Source organism: Accipiter gentilis, chromosome 31, assembly GCF_929443795.1.
Source record: "Accipiter gentilis chromosome 31, bAccGen1.1, whole genome shotgun sequence".
In the NCBI taxonomy this organism is placed as follows: domain Eukaryota; kingdom Metazoa; phylum Chordata; class Aves; order Accipitriformes; family Accipitridae; genus Astur; species Astur gentilis.
This window is the reverse complement of record NC_064910.1, coordinates 3042331-3066515: the sequence shown is the minus strand read 5'-3', so window position 1 is coordinate 3066515 and position 24185 is coordinate 3042331. Positions and strand designations below refer to the sequence as shown.

The window sequence follows — 24185 nt, the reverse complement described above, 5'->3', positions numbered from 1 at the left end:
GCGCAACAAGACAAATGTCCCCCCCCCCTCACTCCCGCTGCCATCCGCTATATCCCAACAGATAGCTACAGGTTGTAGTGGGAGAGTTATAGCCACTATTTGCAGGTTAATCGGAAAAAAAAAACCCCACAAACCCAGAGAGAAACAAGTTCTCCTTCGCTTTATCTGCTCTGATAACAGCTATCGCACCAAGTCTATCGCAAGCCCTACGGGCACTTGGCAAAATGCGTAACTCTGCCGATCTGCTAAGGCATCAAGAGAAAGGAGAAGGGCATTTGATAGGAGCGAACTTTTCCTTGCCAGCCTCAGCCCCAGCATTATCGACACCCTTTATAAAGAACGGTATCTGCTGCTGGTTGATAATGGTGAGCAGGGGCTTTCATTGGTATAGGAAGTAATCTCAGTGACCTTCAGCCGAGAAGAAGGTATAAAAACCAAAGTGTTTTTCTTGGGCGACTGTTTGGGCACCGGTTGAATTTCTTAGTTTCTGAGGAGGACGTGGTTTAGGGAAATTTTGTGAGAAAATGGCAACTTTAAATGAAAAAAAGACCTGCAGCGAACGGATGGAAAATTTCCGTCGTTTTGTCTGGAATCCAGAGACAAAGCTCTTCATGGGAAGGACCTTAATTAACTGGGGTAGGTTTTCACATGCAAGGGTCTTCTTTTTCTTCTGGTATGCTTGAAAACCTTGCGGGGGGGGCGGGGGGGGGGTCGTTGTCCTAATGAATGCGACATAATATGGTGGCAGATGTGTTGTAGTTGTTGAAGCCACCAGTTCTCATATTTGCTTGTGAGCCACTTCTAGGGTGGCCCTATAAGTCGAATCAATTAGATCAAAACATTGATCCAAGTAGTTCCTCCAAATGTAAGAAGACTTTAAACTGGTTTTGGAGCAAATACTTCAAAACGACAAAACTTCACACGTTAACAGGTAACTTGTTAATAGCTAAGGGTGATGTTACAGTGCGGTTCTGACGCTGATGACTAAAGAGGGTTCTGACGTACGGAGAATTTTGCTCAATGGGTGGGTTTTGTCCAATTCTCTGGAAACACATTTTGCTTTGCCAAAATTCCTTTCTAAATTATTGTCTGCTCAGTAGATCTCCTCTCTTATCACCGCGTGCTAGAGCATATTTCAGCTGAGTCTCCCTGCCCATAGCCAAACCCCTGTCTACAAGGATGATGTGTTTTCTGATTGACGTTCTGGGAAGGGCAGCCCTGACCGTGGCGAGGAAGGTCCTTGCTCTTCCCACAGACCGTAGCCGCAAGCTTCCACGTGTTTTTTGTCTACCGTGAAGCCCACAAGTGTAGCTTATTGGCCACTCTTAAAACCAGAATTTTACAGAAAATGAAACCAAAATGTGAGTTTGGAGAGAAGAAGGTGCTACGAGGCGCCCGTGATTACAAGGAGCGGTTTCTGACGGCCCCCCAAAAATAACCCCTGGCTGCTTGGAGGGCACCAGCCACATCTAAGACACATTATGCCCACGCAGACAGGAACCCAGCACTATTCTGCATCTAACACCTGCATAAAATAGGAAGATGACACATTTCGCTGAAGGTGAGTTCAGCTGTAAAAGGCAGTGAGGTCTAAATTCAACACGCCCGAAATACCGACATCTGCCATCCAAACAACACCAGGAGCAACTTGGTTTTGTTGAGGAGATACCTCGGCTGTGTCACTTAGTCCACACGTAGTAAGTAAATAAATGGTCTCGATATGTGAAGTTACCTCAAGAGGCCACACAATCTTTTAAGCTTTAAATAATCTGAGCTAAGCACCAACTACTTCGAAAATCCTTGTAAAACTGAACAAATTTACAGCCAAATTTTTCTCAGAGAATATTCTTTTGAGTGTAGAGAAGAAGATCCCAACCACCTGTCCCTTCGCAGGGAAAACCTCCCTGGGACCAAGGGTGGAAAGGAGACGGCCACGGCTGCTGGGACGGTCCTGGCCGTGGAGGGATCGCTGTACCACCTTGCTCAAAAAATGAGATTTTTACCTCTTTTTTTTTTTTCCACAGTGTGGATCAGCCTGTACTACCTGGCTTTCTATGTGGTGATGTCGGGGCTGTTCGCGCTCTCCATCTATTCTTTAATGAGGACGGTGAATCCATACGAGCCGGATTACCAGGACCAGCTGAAATCCCCAGGTACGGCCACGGTCCCGCCTGCTGCTGCCCTGGGGGGGAATTAACCCCCCCCAGGCTGTGTGGGGCTGGGAGGCATCGGTAGAGCCTGGGTGCGAGGAGAGACAAACGTGGAATAAATCAGGTGGATTCTGCCCAAACATTCCCTACAAAGTTTAACCTCTGCCTGAAAGCACTTTTCGACTTAAAAAAAAAACAACCCACATTTATTTATTCATTTATATATATATATTTATATATTTAAAATATATATTAATATATTCATGAACATATATAACATAACAAAACAAATATAATAGTAAATACAATATAATAATAAATATAATATAAATGAATATATATTCATTTATTTCATCACGCTATTGAGATGAGCAGTCCCCTGCAAGTGGCGAAGCCCTCCCCGGGCTGTGGGGCACCTCCTCTCCCCACGGGCAGGGCTTAGCCCCTGGGAAAACCCTGGTTTCTGCTCCAGCCCCCCAAAAAAGCCAGAGGGTCTTGGGGTGCCCGGCAAGACGGAGGGGTGCTGGGGCGAGCAGCCTGCGGTGGGTATTTCCACACTTGCCGGCGGCTTGGAAAGTCCCTGGGGGAGCAGGAATCCCTGCTGGGATGTGCTGTGCCAGTGGCCAAGCAAGTAAAAATAAGACAAAGACAGATGGGATTAGGAATGAAGATTTTTGGGACATGAAGTGAGGCCGGGGAGATCATCAGTGAGAGATCGTCAGCACACACTGCTAAAACTTCACCCTGCCAACGGCTTGTTTTAAGAACGGGAGGGGAAAAAATGACGTTTTTCAAAGCTGTAGCCCTAAAAATTATTCTGTCTGCTGATGACGTATTTTGAAGCTTCCTCTCCCAATGTTCAGTAAGTTTGGTGTTTGCTGGCAAAACAATTCCTGTAAAATATTAAGTGTGGCTTTTTCAAAAGCTGTTTCTCACGCTGCAGTACGATGGGTTTCTTTAACCTGACGTGACTATTATAACTGTTATTGTTAACAAGTCCTGGGGAAATCCAGGGCAATTGCTGGAATGATTTTGCAAGCTGTTCTGATAACAGCATGGATATACATGAAAAGAAAAGAATTTAGCAGCAGCAGAGGCTTTAGGTGGAACAACTCACAGCTGAAACGGTTTCTGTACGTGCTTAAATCCTCCCCAGCAAAGCCTGGGGATCTCCCACGCTTACAATAACTACTGTCAATTTAGATAAACAAATCTGTGCCTGGCACCTCTCCTCTGCTTTGCCTTCCCTTTTCTCCCCCCCCAAAGGTGTAACGTTACGACCCGACGTTTATGGGGACAGAGGACTACAAATTTACTACAACGTATCCGACAACAAAACCTGGGAAGGTTTAGTGACAACTCTTCAGACATTCCTGACAGGTAAAAATGAGTTTCCTGCGTAATATTGAAGAAATGTGCTGTCACGTCTCCTGAGTCAGGCCTGAGGACCTTAAGTCGGTGCTCCCATTTTCTATTTGCCCTTCTGAAATCACAGATTTTGAGTGGAAAGCACATCTTCTGGAAGGGATGAGCAAATCACCTCATGAATCTATATATCAAACATTATGTAAACATGTCTATTAAAAGCAGAGCCCTGCTTCAGAGCCTTTCCTTTGTTTAATCCTTAATAAAATAGGCCAACAGTTTGAAGGAAGAGGGAAGAAAAAAGGTCTTCAAAATTAGTCTCACCTAAATTAATCTAATACCGTCCATGAGTACAAATACCGAAGTGCCGTAGCGAGTCTTGTGAAGCTGTTGCACGGTGTGATCAGAGCGCACAGTCAAAGCAGGTTAGGTGCTCCCATTTGCCTGTTCATCTCTTAACACGTTTATATTCTTTTTGGGCCTTAATATCCTATTTCTGTGTTTCTCATACACATATTGAGAAAAATTATATTTGAAAAAGAATTTATATGGAGCTGTCAACACAAACTGCCAGTCTTAACTCAATTTGATCTTTTTTTTTGCTTTACCTGGGTATTCTAAAAAACCCCCAAACAATTTAAACTTTCCTCATGCCACCTAATCCCAACTCCTCTTGAATCCCAACTCCCATGACACAACCAGCCTGATAACGGGATGCATAATTTACACATGAAAAACTTCAGAGGGGAATTTTTCTTTCTTCCTTCACACGTCTAGCATATACGCCAGCTGCTCAGCACCTCAACATCAACTGCACCAGTGACACATACTTCATCCAGGACACCTTCGACGGCCCAAATAAAACAAAACTCTCCTGCAAATTTACCTCAGATATGCTTCAAAACTGCTCTGGCATCACAGATCCGACTTTTGGATTTCCAGAAGGAACCCCCTGTTTTATTATAAAAATGAACAGGGTAAGTACGAGCTCAAGGTGCTGAGCAGGAAAGAATTGACCGAGAAACCCCCCGATAGCTCCAGTCCCCGCTGGGGAGCTGCCGTATCGTCCGCTGGCACGGGCTCCCATCTCTGCTTTGTACTGGGAAGACAAATCCATGTGCTTTTCCCAAGAGACCTCCGGAGTTACCGGAGAAATTGTGAGACTTGGTCACCACCCCCAGGAATGCAAAGCGATCTCTGAACTCACTCTCTAGAGCTTTGCCTTTCGTTTAGTTTTGGCAGCATCCCCATAGCACGCTTGTCCGGCGTAAACCAGTACGTAAACCAGTTTCATTCTGCAACACCGCGATCCCGTGCCTTCAGCTGGGGCGTTAAGATGTGACAGTAACTGAAGTGATTTCAGAGGGGTGATATTCGCACACCTTATTCCTCCAGGTTGCAAAGAAAATCTTTAGTAGAATCTATAAAACCAAAATTCAAACCTGCAGGATTTTTATTTTTTTTTCAGTACAAACCACCAACACGTGTTTTTTGGAAAGGAAAAAGGGAACCCTGCTATGTCTCCTTTAATTTTTTTAGGACATAGGCAAAAGCACAAGCATTTTATTTTTGTTTTCAGGTAAAATTCTGAGCCTTCTAGTTCAATTTTGGTAGAAAGTGAAGAGCTCAGATTATCCTCCAGTTCCCAATAGACAAAACCACTTGATTTTTGGTTTGGCTTCCACCCTAGACATTTTCAAGAATCTGTGTGAGATCCAACTACGAGAGGAGCTACAGGATGCGACCCTGCTCTTTTTGTAGGATCAGACAGGCCCGAGGGTTTCTGCCAAAGCCAAGGTTTTCTAACAAGGCACAAGAAGAAAAGGACAGAGATTCAGCTCTTCCTTTACTGTCACGCAATTAGCTGTTCTAAGAGACCCCTGGCTGCCTGGGCATCAGAAAGAGCAAGTGGTACGTGTGGGTAAATGAGCTGGAATTGCTGGGGATTGCACCCGGCCAGGCTCGCACCCACCTGCAGTGCTCCTCCGCTCCCCAAAAATCCAGCCACGGCATCGTTTTTCACCCGGGTACATAGGACGAGATGTTCTGTTTGACAGCGCCTTACGCAGAAACACATTAAGCGTCCTGGGAAGCTCAATCGTTTGCTCATTTTTAACTCAAAAGAATCTCTGAAATGACCAAATGTGTGTTTTCTATTTCAGATTATCAAGTTTCTCCCTGGCAACGGCACTGCACCAAGGGTGGACTGCACATACGTGGTAAGTGTATGAGGTCCGAGTCTCCAAAATTTCAGGCACTGTAGCTCTGATAGCAAGTGAAGCGCAGCTGCGACCAGAAACATCACTCTGCAGCTCTGGAAATCAGCTCACTCTGGCCAAATACTGGGAATATTCTCAGTTCTGTGCAATTTCTTGCACCGGCAGACATCCTAAGAACAACAAAAAAAGACGTTCATTTTAAATCACCTGAAAAATTGTTTTTCTGTGCCGCAGAGAAGAGCATTTGCCGTTTGCTTTCAGCTCCCAGTAGTGAAGTTCACTGCCCAGAGCAGCTCCTGCAGGCTCTCTGCACGTTTCAGCAGGTCCCCATTCACTCGATTCACAACTGCTCTGAAACAATACTTGCCTCTTTATTTTTTTGGCAATAGCAACAGAGGGAGATTTACGCTTTTATTTCAAAAATAAAAATAAGACCGGCGCTAAACAGACTGCTGAACTTGAGTTTTAACAGACACTACGCAGCTGTTAGCAGCTGTAAAACACTTGCCCAGGGCTGGCTTCTGATTGCCCAGGCAATGAACCTTCTCTCTTGCTTTACGAACAGGGTGACGAGTCTCGCCCGCTGGAGGTGGACTACTACCCCGTGAACGGGACCTTCAACCTGCACTACTTCCCCTACTACGGGAAAAAGGCACAGGTGGGTGCTCGTGTATTTCAGTACCACTTTTCTTCTTTATCTTTGCGTAAGATGAAACGTATGGATCAACTCTGCAATCTTACGAGAACGGGGGAGAAGGCTAATTTTAAGACTTCATTTTTAAATGGGTAGTGTAAAATTAAAGTTTGTTGGTTTTTCCCCCCCCCCCTCCTAGCCCAGCTACAGCAATCCTTTGGTAGCTGTGAAATTTCTCAACATTACAAGGAATGTCGAACTTAAAATAGTGTGCAAAATCATCGGAGCTGGAATTACCTTTGATAATGTTCATGATCCATATGAAGGAAAAGTGGAATTTAAATTGAAAATAGAAGACTGAGCAGCAACAGAGACACTTCTGAAAAACACGTGTGAAGAGCAAACTTACCTATTCTCACGTTCATCCGTATTTATTTTCTCACTATGATTTCCATATAAATTTAGGCAAATTACAGTGCAAAGAGACATTTTCTACTGAAAGATGACCCATATAGCTAAAAATCAAGGTACCACTCTCGGCGCGTGAAGGAGAGGAGGATCATCTCGACGTACATAGCTTAATATTCCATGGCTATGGTAGGCTGCTGCCTTCATGCAAGTATTTGTACAAAACACGTTTCCTCTAAACTGAGCAGCTGTGCCTTCAAAGAAAATAAGTATAGGATCAAAACAACATTTTCTGTCACTCTTCAAACCATAATAATTGATGTATGATACTAAATCTTGGATACTGAGAAATAATTAGATAGCTAGAAAAAGAAATCCATACTTTGACATACTAGCAAGTAATATAATTCTCAATCTCTCTTGTACAGGATGTATAAATTATAGAAGCGTATTAAAATTACCTGTACCCCAATGCACTGGTTTTTCGTACTGGTCAGCCCAGTCAGATTTTTTTAGTTGACAAATCAATGACTGCAAAACAAGTGAAGTCTGTCCCCTAGCTCACAGATTTTATTGTACCACTTACAACTTCTGTATGTATATAACTTAATAAAAACGACTGGTAAGACTGTAACATCCAGTTACATCTAGGAGAACTGTGTTCCTTTAACTATTAGACATTGTCATTTATTTGGGTTTTTTTTCCAGTAGAATAGCCCTGTCCTGCAGTGATGAGTTTTGGGTTACTTGGAATAATCTGGAAGATGCTGAAGTAACACTGAATCTTTAAGTGAGTCTAGAATTTGACAAGTCCAACTCTACCAAATATGATACAAAGAACAAGATTGCTCTGTCTGTGTAGTATGTTTACGTCAGATGAATTCCAAGCTGCTTCAGCCAAAGAATAAACATTGCGCAGAAAAAAAAAGATATTTCAGAGAAGAAATCATTTTACACCTTCACTACCTGCACATTTTAGGAAGCGGGAAGACGTGACAGGTCAATCTCCATTACGACAGTGACATTCAGACAGCCAGCCTGCAGAAAGAATCCAGTTGGAAGGGAGTATTTCCCCTTCAAAATCACAAATGGTATTTGAGCCTTTCTTAGAAAAACTGGGCATTCTGCATTTCAGACACAGTAAGAAAATGCATCCTCATAGAATATATATTTCCCCCCCCAGCCTTTCACTTTTCAGTTTTTACAGTGGGACTTCAAACTTCCCGCGGACTGAGCGTCTGCACAGCCACAGCTTCAGAGTGACAGCCTAGACCGAATTTACAACAAGACTTTTGGTGGGATAAATACACTGCAAGGGAAGACTATAGTGTCCCCGTGTTGACCGCAGGGCGATGTGTTCTGAGGTCAAAAAAAGGGCACGCAGGTCCACCAGATCTGGTTCTTTACGTGCACAGATTGTCACGCTGAATTTAGATTCCTCTTGAACTTTTTAGCCATCTGAAATTGTTCTCTTTCTTTGCTGGAGTTACAAATAATAGTAATACAGAGCAAGGTCTGTGGCTAGCGTAGCCAAAGTAGAAAGCTCTAAGTGTATTAATCTGGGTATAGTTAATATTAGCTTGCTTGGAACCCAAATATAAGGACACTTAAATAGCACAACAACCAGCACGCAAGTATCCTGTAATACTGCGACGGCACAGCCCAACGCTACGTACAAGCATTTCATGCAGTGAGCAACGTAACCATCAAAGCAGCAAAGACAGGCTTGCACAGCTGCGCTCTGGAGACAGAAGTTACAAGATAAAGACCAAAATAAGCACGGGGGAAGGAAAACAGGCAGGGCATCCTGCCCAAAACACAAGAGACATGACTGGCAAACGCAAAACCAAGTTGAGGAGCAGCTGAATGCCGCTTTAGGCCAGGGGAGGGGGGGGCAAGAAGCATAAAACAACAACAACGATGGGGGAAAGACAGACAGACGCTTCCTCTGGTGGAAGAGCTCTCCAGCCTGATCACGTTCACCCTGGAGACTAATGAGGACCTGGGCCGTCAGTGCCAGCTGTACAGCAGCAGCTCCAGGCTACTGCATAGTCACGGTTAATTTAGCAGGCAAGTGTTACAGACTAACAGTCTTATATACATAGCAATAATGATTAATAACAGGCAAGGACTAACCATTAGCACAAAGTGTGTTGTTAAGGAATGAATTCAGTGGTGGTGTTTTTGAGTTTAAAACCGGCCTCATGTATCAGTCTTCTAAGCACTCCCATTGCAAGTCTCCAATTCCTTGAGGCAGATACACGCACACATGAAAGAACATGTATACATATATAGATATATAGAGATGTATACCTATACATAGATATATATAAATTCAGTTGCAACATTAGAGATATTTGATTAGACCATACAATACAAATGGGAAAAAAACCTGTCAGGCTACACGTGTCTTTGGTTAGGAAACTGAAGCAGCCTATTTAAGAACGTAATACAAGTAAAATCAAACTCCTGAATTTCGTGAGATGTTGATCAGCTCGGACATCTGACAGAAAAGGCAGTTAGCCCCTGCCTCCGGGGCAGCGGGGGGGGGCTGCAGGCCTTACCAGGAGACGACTGGGCGGCCGCCAGTGCCAGGCTGTCTGCCCTTCTTCCCATCGGCTGTGCAACGGAGAGGTTAGCCGGGAGAAGAGGCAAAGGGAAGATAATAACATGCCATGAAACAAGTATCATTGGCGCCACGATTTTTTATATCCAATCAATTTTGGTTTCCAGGCTTAGCCCTAAAAGATGTTAAATAAGACTCCTGAAGCTCAGCGCAGAGAACAGAAACACAGCAGTTGCTTTGAGAACTATCTTCTTCTCGACACCCCCGTCTATTCTTATGAATATTCGTGTGACTGGTAAAGCCAATAATTGAAGTGTTAAGTCCTCATGCCTATTATTAAAAATGATAAAGAGAAATTAACAGAGTGCAGAAAAACACCAAATACAAGCTCCTTGATGCTTAAAGGATCTTTTCTGCTATGGCTGTGAGACTACAGCAAGTTCAAAACGTTTGCCCTCTACCTTTCAGAATTGCTAAGTACTATATATTAATAATTAAGTCTTTGCTTAATGGTCTCACATGATGTCATTGCTATTGCACTTGGGAATTCCTCTCATCATTTCATATAATTGGTTTTAATCTCTTACCTGTAATAAAAGTCAGGCAGAGATTGATTCTGCAGCAAATAAAGCTGTCTAACCATGTGCTACTTTCAGTAATTGGATGTAGAGTAACAGCTGCATCGATAATGCTTGCGGAAAATATTCTATGCTTTGCACATATCCTCCCTTCACAAGCTTCATTTCTTTCAGATACAGAAGTTCAAGCTCAAGCAAGATTATCTTGTTTAACATAAAATAAAAATGTGCATGAAAGAACAGGTGTCCTTTTCCTCAATTTAATTTGAAAAACTCTCACTGAGGACAAAGACTGTTCACATCTCTTTCAATTTCTTTTTTCTTGATACCAGAGTGGTAACAATGGACGCATGGCACTTCTCACTACGTTAAGAGCAGAAATTGGGCTGAAAATGCCTTTTAGGATCCCACCACATTTCTTTCACTTGATCTAAGATGAGAAGGAACTGAATTCTGGAGAGACACTTGGGATAACACCCTTCATCATTGATGTGTGTATTTATGTGTAGTCCTACTGTTACCAGTGTGGGAATTCTATCATTCTCTCATTTGCATCAAAATATGTTCCAGGGGTTTATTACCATCTTTATCAACTAGATAACTAATTTTAATTATTTTGATTTCAAGTCCCAGTCCTTAAATCTTGTGCCACTTTTCTCTCATATACTGATGAGCCTGTTAAAATGCTATCTTTTTGTGTGACCTGACATAAAACCAGTGATTTATCTTTTTTTAAAAAAAAATAAACTGAAAGAGTTCCTTAAATCTCTTACTAAAGATCTTGACCTTGGGTATCAAGTAACTGAGGGAAGGGCTTTTTTCTGAGTCTTTCCCAATTCTTCCAGTACCCTTTTTAAATTATGATGCTAACAAGTACACAGCTGCCTACTATTGGTCTCACTGTACGTATCTGGATGTAACATCACTTTTCCAATCCAAAGCAATTACTAGCTTTACCCATACATCCAAAATCAGAGTAGCTAGCTCCTGAAAACACCAGATAGGAGACATATGCAATTCTGGTCCACCTCGACACCACAGATCATTTTTAGGATCCTACATTTTCAGCATATAGTCTTACCTCCTTTAAGTGTAGCTTGAGTTCTTTGTTCAAAAGATGTGTAGTTTAACCATAACATTTTTTCAGACATGCCCTGCTTGCCAAGCAATCCACATTAATCTGTCTTTTTCATTGTTTACTTTTTTTTCTAACCAGTATCACTTAAAGATATTTTTTAAATTTTCTTCTGGTTTGTTGGAGAAAAGGTTAAACAGAAGTAGTCTTACTTGATGCAGCTATTCAGTCAGTGATAATGCCACAAAACCTATTTTTGATTCAGCGGTAAACAGTTCATAACCCTTTAACATACAATCTGTTGATACTGCAAAATACATATTTAAAATCAAAATGCAATGAAAGAGAAAAGGCTTAAAGATGCTGAAACATATCCATCATCTCCTTAATCAGCTAAAAATTTGCAATCTCCTCCCATATTCACCTGAGAAGACCTATTCTGTACTTTGTCATTAATAATTAATCTTCTAGGCTTTTAATTTTCTTTTAGCTGTTTCCTTCAACAGTTTTTCTAATATGAGGTTCAGGGCTGTTATCAGGCCATCTTGACCACATTTGGACAGGAATTCCCCACATCACTTTGAAGATGGCACTCTAGCATTATTTTAGTCTGTAAGAACTTACTATTTCAAGGTACATTAAAAATCAGCATCAGAAACGTAGAGATCCACACTACCTAGCATAAATTGCCTCTTTTAAGAGAGGTAAGTGTCAAGTATGTGCTTAATGTTCTGCTTTATTTTTAATGGACCTTGCCCAAAGTCTTTGGGCAACTTTGCTGTCTCTGAATAAGCTACAACACAGAAACTTTCTATTCTGCTCTGACCAGCCCTACTGATAGGTTTGGGCTGGTAACATTGTGCTATTTACAGCGAGGTACCATGATGCACACACAGCGACATGTTAAAAGAAGATCCAATCTTTGAGCCTAAGTTTGGATTTCAACCTGTTCAAAACATCAAAAAATTTAACAAAAAAGAGGTCATAGCAGAACAAAGAAAAGCACTTGTAAAGTATGTTACATGGGTGATTTTTGATTAACACCGGTCTCTCTTCCTTATTCTCTGCCACATGAGGAAATTCTCCCTTCATCACAGCAAAGCTGTGAATCAATCATCACGATTTTCTCTTGTCAGTGTTGATGTTACTTTGAATGTCTCTCTGGTAACAGCAGCTCTCCAATCGAGTGACAGGCAGACAGAGCTAGGTGACAATCATCATCATGCCAGATGAGAATTGCCAGCGTAACCAAATGTTGGAAGCAGGAATCACCCCTGCATTTCGGTTGTTGCCCTTCTTCATTCTGCTCTCAGCATCAGCTCTATTTCTGCTTCTTAGAAACCCCATCTTAAAGGAAGCCAGTCTTCACTTTTACCCACTCATCTAATTACCTTTTCCATCATAGGAGTTTGGTAAATTTGATGGCTTCTGAAGATGAGCTGAGGTTCCATTCTTTTTCTGCTGAGTCTTCGGTACGCAGGCAAGCCAGATGACTCACTTGTTGGTCTGTTCATGATACCGATTTATGATATTTGCTAACATGTTTTTTGTTTTCCTCTCTCTTATGGCATCCATACGGTAATTCAGGCTGGAAGGCACCTGAGGTTGTCTCTAGTCCGATCCGTGTTCAAAGCATGGCCAGTCATGAGGTCAGACTCTACATTGCTCAGGGCTTCTACCCTGTCTCATGTTGAAAACCCTAAGGATGGAGTCAGCACAGCCTCTCTGGGCAACCTGTTCCACCGCTTGACCATCCTAAGTTCTTCCTTAAACCCAGTCAGAAACGCTCTTATTTCAGCCTGTGTGTGTGTTGTCTCTCATCCTCCCACCATGCACCACTGTGAACTGACTCCATCTTTGCAACAACCTTCTTGCAGTACTGGAAGGTTGCCATTAGGTCTCTTGAGGCCACCTCTTCTTCAGGCTGAACAAGCCGCTCTCCCTCAGCCTCTCCTCATACAGCAACTGCTCCCTGGGTAACTTGGTAACCCATCAGAATCCATGGAAGCTCAAGAAGGAATCAAGAGACCAAGAAAAACCTTGGGAAAATCTCTAACCCCCAAATTTAGAAAATAATGACATGCAAAGTTCCTGCTCTCACTGTGCTGGCTTGTCTTTGCTTTTCCTGATAAATGAATGAAAATTCAGGTAAAGCAAGGCTCTAACAATAAAGTGTGCGTGTTAATGGTCACAACTTTCTGGAAGCAGACAGATCTGAGAAGGGCTGAAAGTTGTTAACTCGATGTAGTGGTCAAGAAAAATAGCCTACTACTCTTCTCATAAGCAGACAAGAGAAAGGAAGTCCCTACAGGAAACAATGAACCATCTGGGAAAACCAGTATATACTCTCCTTTCTACTGATGATCATTCCAGTAGTATTACATCAATGCTTTTTTTGTTTCCCCCCTTTTGCCCTTTTTATATTAAAGCAGCATCAAATTTTCAGATTTGCCATTAATGTGAAGATTTTACAACCCATGTATTCACTGATAAAGAAATGAAGAGATTTATCTTGTGACGGTTACCTTCTTCCATGAACAATTTGATAAACGGTCATCTTCAAGGGCCAGTAACCTATCAGCATCATTTATTTTTTCTTCTCTGCAACTGTTGCCCTTCACTAAAGTAAGATTAAAAAAGAAAAAATTTCCACAGTCATAATTGCTTTTCTTTAGTTAAGAGAAGCAAATTCCTACAGGAAAAACAAAACAGTTTACTTTTGAAACAGTTCAAGAAATCCTTCTTAACTTGTTATATGTGTCAAAATAGAGAGATAAGTCTTTCAAAGCTCAGTATCACTTTAGAAAAACAGTAAAAGATGCACACTGTTCCCACGATTTATCTGCAGGACCATTTCAGAGATGTAAATACAAACTTTGCAACTTTTCCTCTTCTTCAGGTCACAAAAAAGTGCTGACAAATTAAAGGAGTAACAGTACATCCCTTCCGTGTCATGTTTTTCCCCAAACTGAGTCCTTACTACCATTCTCATTACCTTTACCATCACTTAATCTTTCTTCAACTGAATTCTAGTTTCTACCTCCTGTCCATGATTTCCTCTTACGTTCTATTCCTGCTCTTGATCTTCCTTTTCCATCTGTATGCATGGTACCACCCTTTCAGAGATCAGAACCATATAAAGTTCTCTCTCACTTTCTAGTTCTTTTCATGCCAGGCCTGGCATTATTTCATCTGTTCTACGCATTTCTCCACCTTTTTTTTTTTTAAATCAAGTTTCTACTAGTCTTTTTTGTAGTCCTTGACTAGTCTTCTCTTGTTTTTACATTACTTCTTCCCAACTTGCACCTTCTTCTCTTTTTATGCCCCTCTGTAAAGACTCTAAGTTTCAATCTGTTCTTTCTTTTCTGGTTCCCTCCTCCTCCAAGTCTCCTTTCCTCATTTCCACCTCCTCCCTCACCATTGGTCTCTCCCTCCCTCCCGCCCCCCCTCACCTTAACACTATGACCTGAAATCTAGCAAGTAATTAAAAAGTCAATAGACTTTCTCTTGTTATTGATAGTTGCCTTTACTAGAAAGCTCTCCTGAAACAAAGGTAATATAGAATTATAGAATCATTTAGGTTGGAAAAGAACTTTAAGATTATTAAGTCCAACCATAAATATAACATAGATTCACTCCCCCAAACCACTACAATGCTGTTTGTTTAAGCTCTCAAATTCCATTTCAGAGATTCATCAGCAACCAAAAGCATGCAAAGTAACGGCTTTTGAAATGTATGTTTTGCCACACTTTCACTCCCACCTTTGACCTTGTCTCATCTGAGGTCTATTCCACTGCTAAGAACCAAAAGGAAACTGTCAGATGCTTTCAGCCTTCCTTACCTAACATCCCTGTACTCACTCTTTGCAGGCAAATCCTGGATCGTACTCTGAAGATTTAGTATGTAAGGGAAAACTGGAATAATCTCCTTGGACTGTCAAAAGTTCCTTGATAACTATTGTTCGACTCTGCAAATAAAACTGCCATTCAACAGCAAAGATAATTTGAATCAGCTGACTCAACCGTGACAAAAACCTCGCTTCTAGCATTAACACTGCAAAGAATGACATCTTCAGTGAAAAGCAAAGCATTCAATTAGCCTCCCCCCAATGGTTTTCCCAGGCCCATAAAATTAAGGAATTTGCTTTGTTTGCTCGTATTACAACAAGGTTTGATACAATTAGAAAACATTCACTGCCTATCAACTGCTCTGCTGTAAGCACCCACATCCCCTTAACCACAGAAGATTTGTCAAGGCACAATCCCTCAGAGAAAAAAACCACATAGCACACTTCATATTTACTACAGGGTTTAAGTGCATCCAGGAGCCCTTACCACAGACAGAGCAGTTATTAGACTGCAAGTTGTCTTTGCAGCAACTCCCTGGAGTTTGTGGAAGCAAATAATCCTGACCCTGACAGCAGACTGCAGAGTGACTGAGCCAGTTCAGTAACCTGTGCACTTTCAGGTGAGAGCAGAGGATGCGATCTAACAAAAAAGTTTCAGGTGGAAAGTACATGGAAAGCAGATGAAAACCTGTTTTGAGGACATGGGAATGTATGACGGAAAGCCAGGATTGAGGAATATGGGGTGAAAAGTTAGGACAGTAAGTGTGGGATTTTAAACAGAGAAGCTGGATTGGAGTACTAAGATTGGCTTGACATGCTGAGGAGTGACATGATTGAAATAAGGAGACATGAAAGAAGAGAGTATACAGGGTCAGATAGTGCTTTGTGCATCATCAGTTACCAAGAGCTGTAAGGACAAATTACTAAATCAAAGCGAAAAATCTGGGCCCTCTGTAGTGTAGATGCAGTATCCTGAGACAGTTAATTCTAGGTTTTGTGACGAGAGGAAGTGAAATGTTCTAAAATAATCCTAAAATTAGAAAAACCACAGAGCTTGTTAAAAATGCCCATGCGCGTTTTATTAATAAAAACTAACAGTGCCAAGGTTAAACAAGTCAAACAATTATAGTCTCTTTATATTCCATAAAATATTACAGAAAAGTTTATTTGTGTTTCAATAAAAAGACTACTGTCTTAGAATAGGCAGCTGACAGTATTTGTGCAGTTAATTGTTTGTGAATAAATTTAAAAAGACTACCACCTGCCCTGAAATTCCTTTTATAAAAATGAACTATTAAAAATGATTGACAAATTTTGAGTTAAAAAACTTAAAACATTCTCTATATTTAATTTCAACTTTATAATAGATTACAGGAAGATGCTTATGAAACAAATACAAACATTTGTTTCAGTACATGTCTTTATATGATAGACTTATAAGTATGTAAACAACTATATAATAAAAAGTTTCCAAAGTCTGCCTGTAAGAAATCAGGCAAATTTTACCATAAGCAATAAATCATTCCAAACCTTCAAGACATTTTATATAGCTGCACCAACTGGCAGTAAACATTTGCCAAAAACTTTGTAATGCATATGTCCCAACATACAGTGAAAAGTATATAAACTTGATGGAATCATTATGTTAGATATAATTTAAGGGAAAATAAGTTCACAACAACATTTCTGGAATTTTAACATGTAAAAAAGTAGGACGTATCTTTCTTGTTTGGTTCTTTGGACACTGCGTGATTAACAAAAAACACTACTACATTAGCTCACTATCCCTCAAAAAGTGGCATAATCAAAATACACTCCAAATAAATTGCCATTCAGTGTATTCATTTTCCACAGAAGGACAGCATTTTATTTCTCAATGATGTGTCTACATTTTCTTTAGCAAACTTCGCAAGAACATTTGGGGCAAAATCCATTTTCCTTCAAGTAAAAAAAAAAAAACAACAAAAAAAAAACCCCAAACAAAAAACAACCAACAAACCAAAACCCCCTAAAACAAGAGTAAATAAAGGCTCTGCATTAACACACTGGTATCAAAAACACACATCCACACCACATTTAAAAATATCCTACATAAAACAATCCTTGTTTGCTTATCAGAGGTGCAATTTCTAAACTCAAAACTGCTTACCAATATTTTCCTTGAGGGATGGGGCAAATTAATTTGAGACACTTCTCCCTAGAACAATTTATTCCTGAAGCTTGCTGAATTTTAACAAAAAATAGTCTACAAGCAAAGGGCATCAGTCGTCATCATCATTTTCATTAAAATCGTCATCGTCGTCATCATCATCCCCAACATAAGAAACTGGCGTTTCAACTCTGGAGCCACTGTACTGAGATCCATTGGAACTTGTAGCCAACATCCCATCTCCACCATTGGAAAAGTCACTGGGGGGAAGAAAAAAAAGAGGCCAGTTGGCATTGCTCAATAATTTTTCCCAGTTTACTGTGCTCTTAAATATAATCATCTATCTATTCCACTCCTTTAATGAATCTGCCACTGCTACTTTCTAAAACTGTGTTTAATATATGTCTAAGTTGTTTCTCAAGAGCAGAAACAGTTGAAGTAATTTTGAAATGGTTCTTATTATGTTTCTACCTTTAGGTTTAATATAAAGATTAAATCCTTTCATAGACACCTTGTAAGTATGCTTTCCAGGTTTCTTCTGAAGTACCTTTAGTGTTGAGGCCACACAGGTATCTAAGCCCTTTGATATTTTTATGTAGCACTGGACACTTGCATCACAAGTGAATCATGCCTTTCAGAAGCACTAATCTTGATTCAAAGACTTGGAAAATCGAGGAATTAATAGCTTCTCCTTAATTCCTTGTTATTACATGGCAAACTGTCATTGCTGCATGTGCTGTATTTTTAACTTGAAATTGTTTTCTTCTCATTATGCTTTTTTTTTTTCAGTTTAAAGAAAAACAAAAAACAACAAAAAACACAAACAAAAAACAAATAACCTCTTCAGCATCTTATATTTTTCCCCCTCTAAGAATACCCCTAAACTGAAAATCCACCTCCTGGATCAGGAAGTAGATTTGGAGAGTATCCACTTTCTTACTTGAATGTGTTCTTTTTCCACCAAAATACACACGCATACTGTAGATACAGTCTGAAATGTCTTGTTCCTAGATGAATTAACTTTATTCAGAAGTATTTTATTTTAACAGAGCCAGAACATTCCTGCCTCCATTATTACCTGCTAATTTGCCAATCTTTTTTATTGTTTTTCTCAATAGTCTGATAAACTATTAAACTTAAGTCAGAAATTCTTGACAAAATGTTTTTCTAAATATCACAGAAATAGTATCTCCAACTTGAAAGACATTCATCATCAAAAAATTGCTTTCAAATATGTTTGCTAGTCATTTTTTAATGCAGCTACTGCACATCATCAATCACGCACACTGTTGCTGTATGGAGCTAATTCAATAGTCTATCATCACACAGCACGAAATTGCAGGGGCACACCCTAGAAGCTCACAAGGAAAACATACCCAGTAAGACACTTTCAAGAGTTTCTGCTGTTCTGCACACTTATTCAAAAGGAAGATACCAAGATAGCTGTCTAGCTGTAGTCAGATGACTTATAACTGGTTCTCCATAATTATCTGCAGAACCAGTTTCAGAAACAAAGAAAAAGAAAAAAAAAGATTATTCTTGTGTTCCTGTGAACTTTGAAATTACAAACCCAAAAACCTGTCTCCCCTCTTTTTGATAAAAATGGAACTGGATTTCATAACCTGCGTATCCTACTAAGACAAAGAAACTGGAATGAATTGGTAGCAGCATCCTCATTCTTCTGCAAACTTTCTTTAGAGAGCTTGATAAATAAATTTACACCCTTTATTTGCGTCAGCAGCTATTTTTGGTACCAGAAAAGCTACGCATCTTGTAGTTTCTTATTGCCATGAATATTTATGTATGTACTATAATTAAACATAATTTGTCACTCCCCTTTTCCAACCTCCTAAGAAACAGAAGTGGCTTCTCACCAAGATAACGAACCACAGTCAGCTTCTGGTTTTCTACTGGCCTCTGGCTAATAGTGGCCTATTCAAATTCCAAAGTCTTAGAAATACATGGGTTCTTTTTCACTAACACCGTGCTCATTATCACAGAAGGAACCTTAGCGTAAACAGGAGATATTATGTACCGTGCAAGTTCTGCTCCTCTAAAGATATTTTGGCAGTATTCTCACTCAAGCTTCAGTTCCCTAGCAAAGAACAGGCAGAATTCTCCACACTTTTTTGGGCAGCAGGAACAGACTGGAGCATAAACCATGCTCCACACCATTGCTAGTGCTGCACATCCCTGAGCTTAAAACTGTTTCCCTTGCAAATTATTCCCCCCCATCCCCTTTTTTTTTTTGCTTTTCATTCAAGTAAGTCTATCATCTACAAAAATGTGTTTTGTTTTGTTTTTTAAAGAAAAGTTTTAAAAATTTAATTGCTTTAGCCTTTTAAAGTAAGCTAGATACTGTATCTTTAGAAGGACCTCCTTCCAAGTCTGGCGGAAGGCAGATGGGTAAGAAAAAGCTACCAGAAGACTGTCTTCAGAAAACAAGAATAAAGCTGTATTTCCTTGTATAAAGAAATCCCACCAATACAGGATTTTTGCCTTTAAACATAAATGGCTTAAATGTCCTAAAAATTAGGACTTCCTTAAGAATTTCAATGGTATAGCAATTTCTCCAAATAATTTACAAGGCAGAGCCTACCAGTGATTCTGACATAGAACAATCACTGTTGTGGAAAGAGCCAAAGTAATCTAGAACTTGCCCTTTCCTCTCCAGCTTCACCCTCAGTGCCTGCTAAAATCCTCCTGGAAGTTATGCTGAAGCATATGGAAGACAGGGAGGCAATTAGGGACAGCCAACATGGCTTCACCAAGGACAAACTGTGCCTGACTAATTTAGTGGCCTTCTACGATGGAGAACAATGAACAAGGGAAGAGCTACAGAAGTCATCTATATGGGCTTCTGGAAGGCCTTTGGTAGTCCCCCACAACCTTCTTGCCTCTAAGTTGGAGAGGTATGAGTTTGATGGATGGACTATTTGATGGCTAAGAAACTGGCTGGATGGCCACGACCAAAGATTTAGTCAATATCTCAATGTCCAAATGGAAACCAGTAACAAGTGGTGTCCCTCAAGGGTCTGTACTGGAAACAGTACTACTTAATATCTTCATTAATGACAAGCAGTGGGATTGAGTGCACCCCCAGTAAGTTGTGGATGACATCCAGCCGAGTGGTGCAGTTGATACGCTGGAGGGAAGGGATGCCATCCAGAGGGACTTTGGCAGGCTTGAGACATGGGCCCATATAAACCTCATCAAGGTCAACAAGGGCAAATGCAAGGTCCTGCACATGGGTCAGGGCAGTCCCATTACCAGTACCAACTGGGGGATGAATGGATTGAGAGCAGCCCTGTGGAGGAGGACTGGGGAATACCGTTGGACAAAAAATTGGACATGACCTGACAATGTGCTCTTGCAGGCCAGAAAGCCAACTGCATCCTGGGCTGCATCAAAAGCAGCATGGCCAGCAGGCCAAGGGAGGAGATTCTGCCCCTCTACTCCACTCTCACGAGACCACACCTGCAGTTCTGCGTCCAGCTCTGGGGGCCCCAGCATAAGACAGACATGGACCTGCTGGAGCGGGTCCAGAGTAGGGCCACGAAAATGATCAAAGGGTTGGAACACCTCTCCTGCGAGGAAAGGCTGAGAGAGTTGGGGTTGTTCAGCCTGGAGAAGAGAACGCTCCAGGGAAACCTTATAGCAGCCTTTTAGTACTTAAAGGGAGCTTCTGAGAAATGTGGAGAAATAGGTTTTACCAGGGCCTGCAGCGACAGACAAGGGGCAATGGTTTTAAACAGAAAGAAGGTAGATTGGATATACAGAAGTGTTCGAGGTCAGCTTGGATGGAGCTTTGAGCAACCTGATCTAATGAAAGATGCCCTTGCCCATGGCAGACCTCTGAAGATCCCTTCCAACCCAAACCATTCTGCAATTCTAAAATTGCCCAGATTGGTTTAGTTGCATTACACGTTCAACAGTTTTCACATAAGGCTAAGTTTCTGGACACAACAGAAACAACTGGTAGAAAATGAACATTTTTGCAGATAATTTGTTCAGCTAATCAGCTTGCTCAATTTGAGTATTTGTTAACAATTTTAAACATTTCAATGATACTTGACTCATTTTACAATGTAGTAGAGCTCACAGAAGGACTTATTTTTGATTAATGTAATAGCAAGAAACTAGCGAGTAGTGACCACATAAGGAAAAGTGTCTTACATAGCAAGAGAAAAAGAATAGTTAAGTTCAGAACTGTTGTATGTCCACACAACGTTAAATGCAAGTTACAGTTTACCACTCAACCAGCTTCTGATGCTGTTTAAAACCCAAAGACCAAAATCTTTTTTAAGTTAGACACTAATGACCAAGGGAGAACCTTACCCGTATATCTTTAGGGAAGTACCTGTTTTCTTGTCACAAACTCAAAACTAAACAAAAATAATACATTCAACATTAACATTAGTCTAATCAATTTCTTTTCCACTATACAGGAAAAGATTTCTTTAATGACACTGCTAAGTACCACCACTACTCAAGTAGAAGTGATGTTGGAGAATAAACTTAAATACATATCCACACCACACTTAATCAAAACAGAACTTGTTTCATGAAGTATTTAATCTCTAATTAAGTTTCTTTGATGATCAGATTTCAAAAACTGATTGTTCATTTCATCTCACCTGGCTGAAAATCTTGTGCCATTTGATGCAGAACCTGATGAAGATGTGACATACACACTGCTGATTGATCCCTGAGCCATTTCTGTAAAACAAACAATATGTATTTCAAGAATACTTCAAAACACACTCACTGAATTCAGTGGAAACGCTTAATCCTTTTAAAGCCCAGAAAAGGAGTCTTGCAACCAAAACAACAAAATGTGTTGACGTACTATATCCAAAATAGCATAATTAAAAACCAAGCAGCCAGTGCAACAGCAAAATTTCAAAATACATTAAAAAAACATTTTATTTTGAAGTAATTAAGTCAGATGTCTTCAGTATTCTTATATAATGAAAATGATAAAACAATATAAAATGAAGCCATGATCATGTTTGCTCTTACTACCTTTTACCTTTGCAGAAGAATCAACTATAAATACTGTCCTCTTAAAAGAATTACACACTGCAAATATCTACTTGTATGGTATAATGCAAAATGTGGTTCTGTGAAGAGCAACAGCCCATTCTCCATGAATTGCTGTTATTTGTTCCCTAAGGTACACTGAAAAGCATATATTTGAGAACCTGTTAGAAATCTTCACCACAAATCAGTGGAAATTAACTGATCTTGGCTATTTTCATGCTTTTTCCTTGAGTCTTGTATTAAGGAGGAAAACAAATCGATTCTTCTTGGGAGTTAACTAACCTGTCACATATGGTTCCAGAGCTTTAGGAACCAAACTCCTTGCAATTTTTAGGTCCTCTGCTGAACAGCTTCCAGATTCTAGGCCACAAGCCATACCCATTCGTTTTAGTACTTCTATATCATCATGAATTTCAAAAGTATTGTCAAAATTAAATAGATATTCAAACCTGGAGAGGAAAAAATGTCTCAATTAGCTTCAATGACCTTAACTACCTTTTAAGTTTCAGGAATTGCAGCAATTCAAAAGCTTAACACAGTGTTAGCGACACATCACATTAAGTAATCACATTTTTCAAGATTTATGTATTTGATAGCAAGCTACTAAAACTGTAATTAAACACACTACATAAATCATTAATGGGTTTAACAGATACAGAGTTTTAATTAAACATTTTGCACGTTTGATAGTTTTTTCTTTACTCCCACTCCTCTGCCCACTGTGTAATTTTTTTTCATGTTTTTAAGCTTTTCTAGTAAGCTAATAGTACAAGGAGAAACCACTGCTACGTTCAGCTTTTATTTAGCAGATGAAAAACCTAGCTTTTTGAACCAAAAGTAGAGAACAGCAGTTCTGAAAGCAACATCCATTTTCAATTCTGCTTGGCTGCATTTCACCGTGTTAAAGCCAAAGGAAAACACTACTTGGTAAAGTATGATATCAAACTTCAGCAGAGCTGCCTTATTTTGCTTCTAACATCTCTAGACAGTAAGTCTTAAGTAAGTTTTTAAATGTGAATGCAATTATTCTATTTAATGAAAAGCTCTATAAAACTCTTGTTTCTATTCAACACGACTAAGTTTTACCTGCCTGAAACTCATGTTCTCAATCTACAAAAGGCGTAAGTAAATTCATTTGTATTTAATTTTCAACAGACCTAGACAAATACTTTAGCGTGGACATAAACCTCATAGCTGTACCAAAAGCCAGACAGAAAACTCTGTTAACTCACTTGTCATTTGAAATACTGCAGTCAATCACTGTCTTCTTGCTGGTGTTCACAATGATAAATGGCAAATGGATGACAGAATTGGACGGTGGCGGTCGATTTGCCTGTTGTTCTGCTTGACGGTTTCGCTGAACGAGGTTCTTGAAGGCAATTTGCTAGAAAAAGCAATAGTATGTGAAAGTATGAATTAAACCTTTAAGATCCTGTTAACAAAAAAATCCCTCAGATAAAGAATACCAGCAATGGTTGCAGCATGTAACTGCAGAACAGGACAGAGAGTGTTCACTATATTACTGCATGTTAAGATGCAAGAAAAGACTCAAATAATACTATTGAAAAATACAACACAGTAAAACTTAACTGAGGAAAAAAAAAATGCACGTTCTAAATAAGTACATCAGGACAGTTCCTTGGACAGATCCTTGACAGAATGAAGATATAACAATGATAGGAAAAAGGAATTTTCATACAGAATCCTACTTCCACTCTGTTTACTACTCCCTGCTAGCTACTGCACTCCATGAGAACAGCTGAATGATTAATACTGTACTTTTCCTGAAATTATATGCTAAAAAACATTTGAGATTTGAATGTCTGACAGTAGGCTTCTGAATTACTCAGCTAAGATTAGTGACTTTACTCTCACATCTTACCAAAACTGCTTTTCAGAATGGAATGTTCATATTTTAAAGATTAGCAATTGTAAGAACTAAAACCTCAAGTTAACTATTGAAACTCAAAGTTATAAATCTTACAGTAAGCCACCAAACTAAGAATAAGTATTTTTCTGATCATGGAATCAAATGAAATAAAAAGGAATTAAAAACAAAATCCAAAGCCAACACAGAGACTGATAAAAGTCAGTCAGCTGTTGAGATTGCTGTCCCACAGTTGTCTATACCTTCTTTCTGCACACCCTCC

The 24185-nt window shown here is 40.0% G+C and overlaps 2 protein-coding genes across 7 annotated transcripts in view; one reads left to right on the top strand and one right to left on the bottom strand.

The window, feature by feature from the left end:
• The first annotated feature begins 50 nt into the window (after positions 1-50).
• On the top strand, positions 51-6816 carry ATP4B (ATPase H+/K+ transporting subunit beta). Its single transcript, XM_049834078.1, is given in 7 exon segments — positions 51-636; positions 2025-2153; positions 3417-3530; positions 4293-4492; positions 5678-5734; positions 6300-6392; positions 6568-6816. Coding segments are annotated over 7 exon segments (954 nt in total). The 5' UTR covers positions 51-524.
• A 9867-nt stretch (positions 6817-16683) lies between these two features.
• Positions 16684-24185, bottom strand: part of TFDP1 (transcription factor Dp-1) — a 47642-nt gene continuing 40140 nt past the window's right edge. For all 6 annotated transcript variants that reach the window (XM_049834094.1, XM_049834092.1, XM_049834093.1 and 3 more), the window contains 4 exons: positions 23268-23419; positions 22318-22484; positions 21630-21711; positions 16684-17252 (listed from right to left, as the gene is read on the bottom strand). In XM_049834094.1, the coding sequence (XP_049690051.1) occupies positions 17105-17252; positions 21630-21711; positions 22318-22484; positions 23268-23419 (549 nt within the window). In that variant the 3' untranslated portion in view covers positions 16684-17104. The remainder of the gene's footprint in view (positions 17253-21629; positions 21712-22317; positions 22485-23267; positions 23420-24185) is intronic.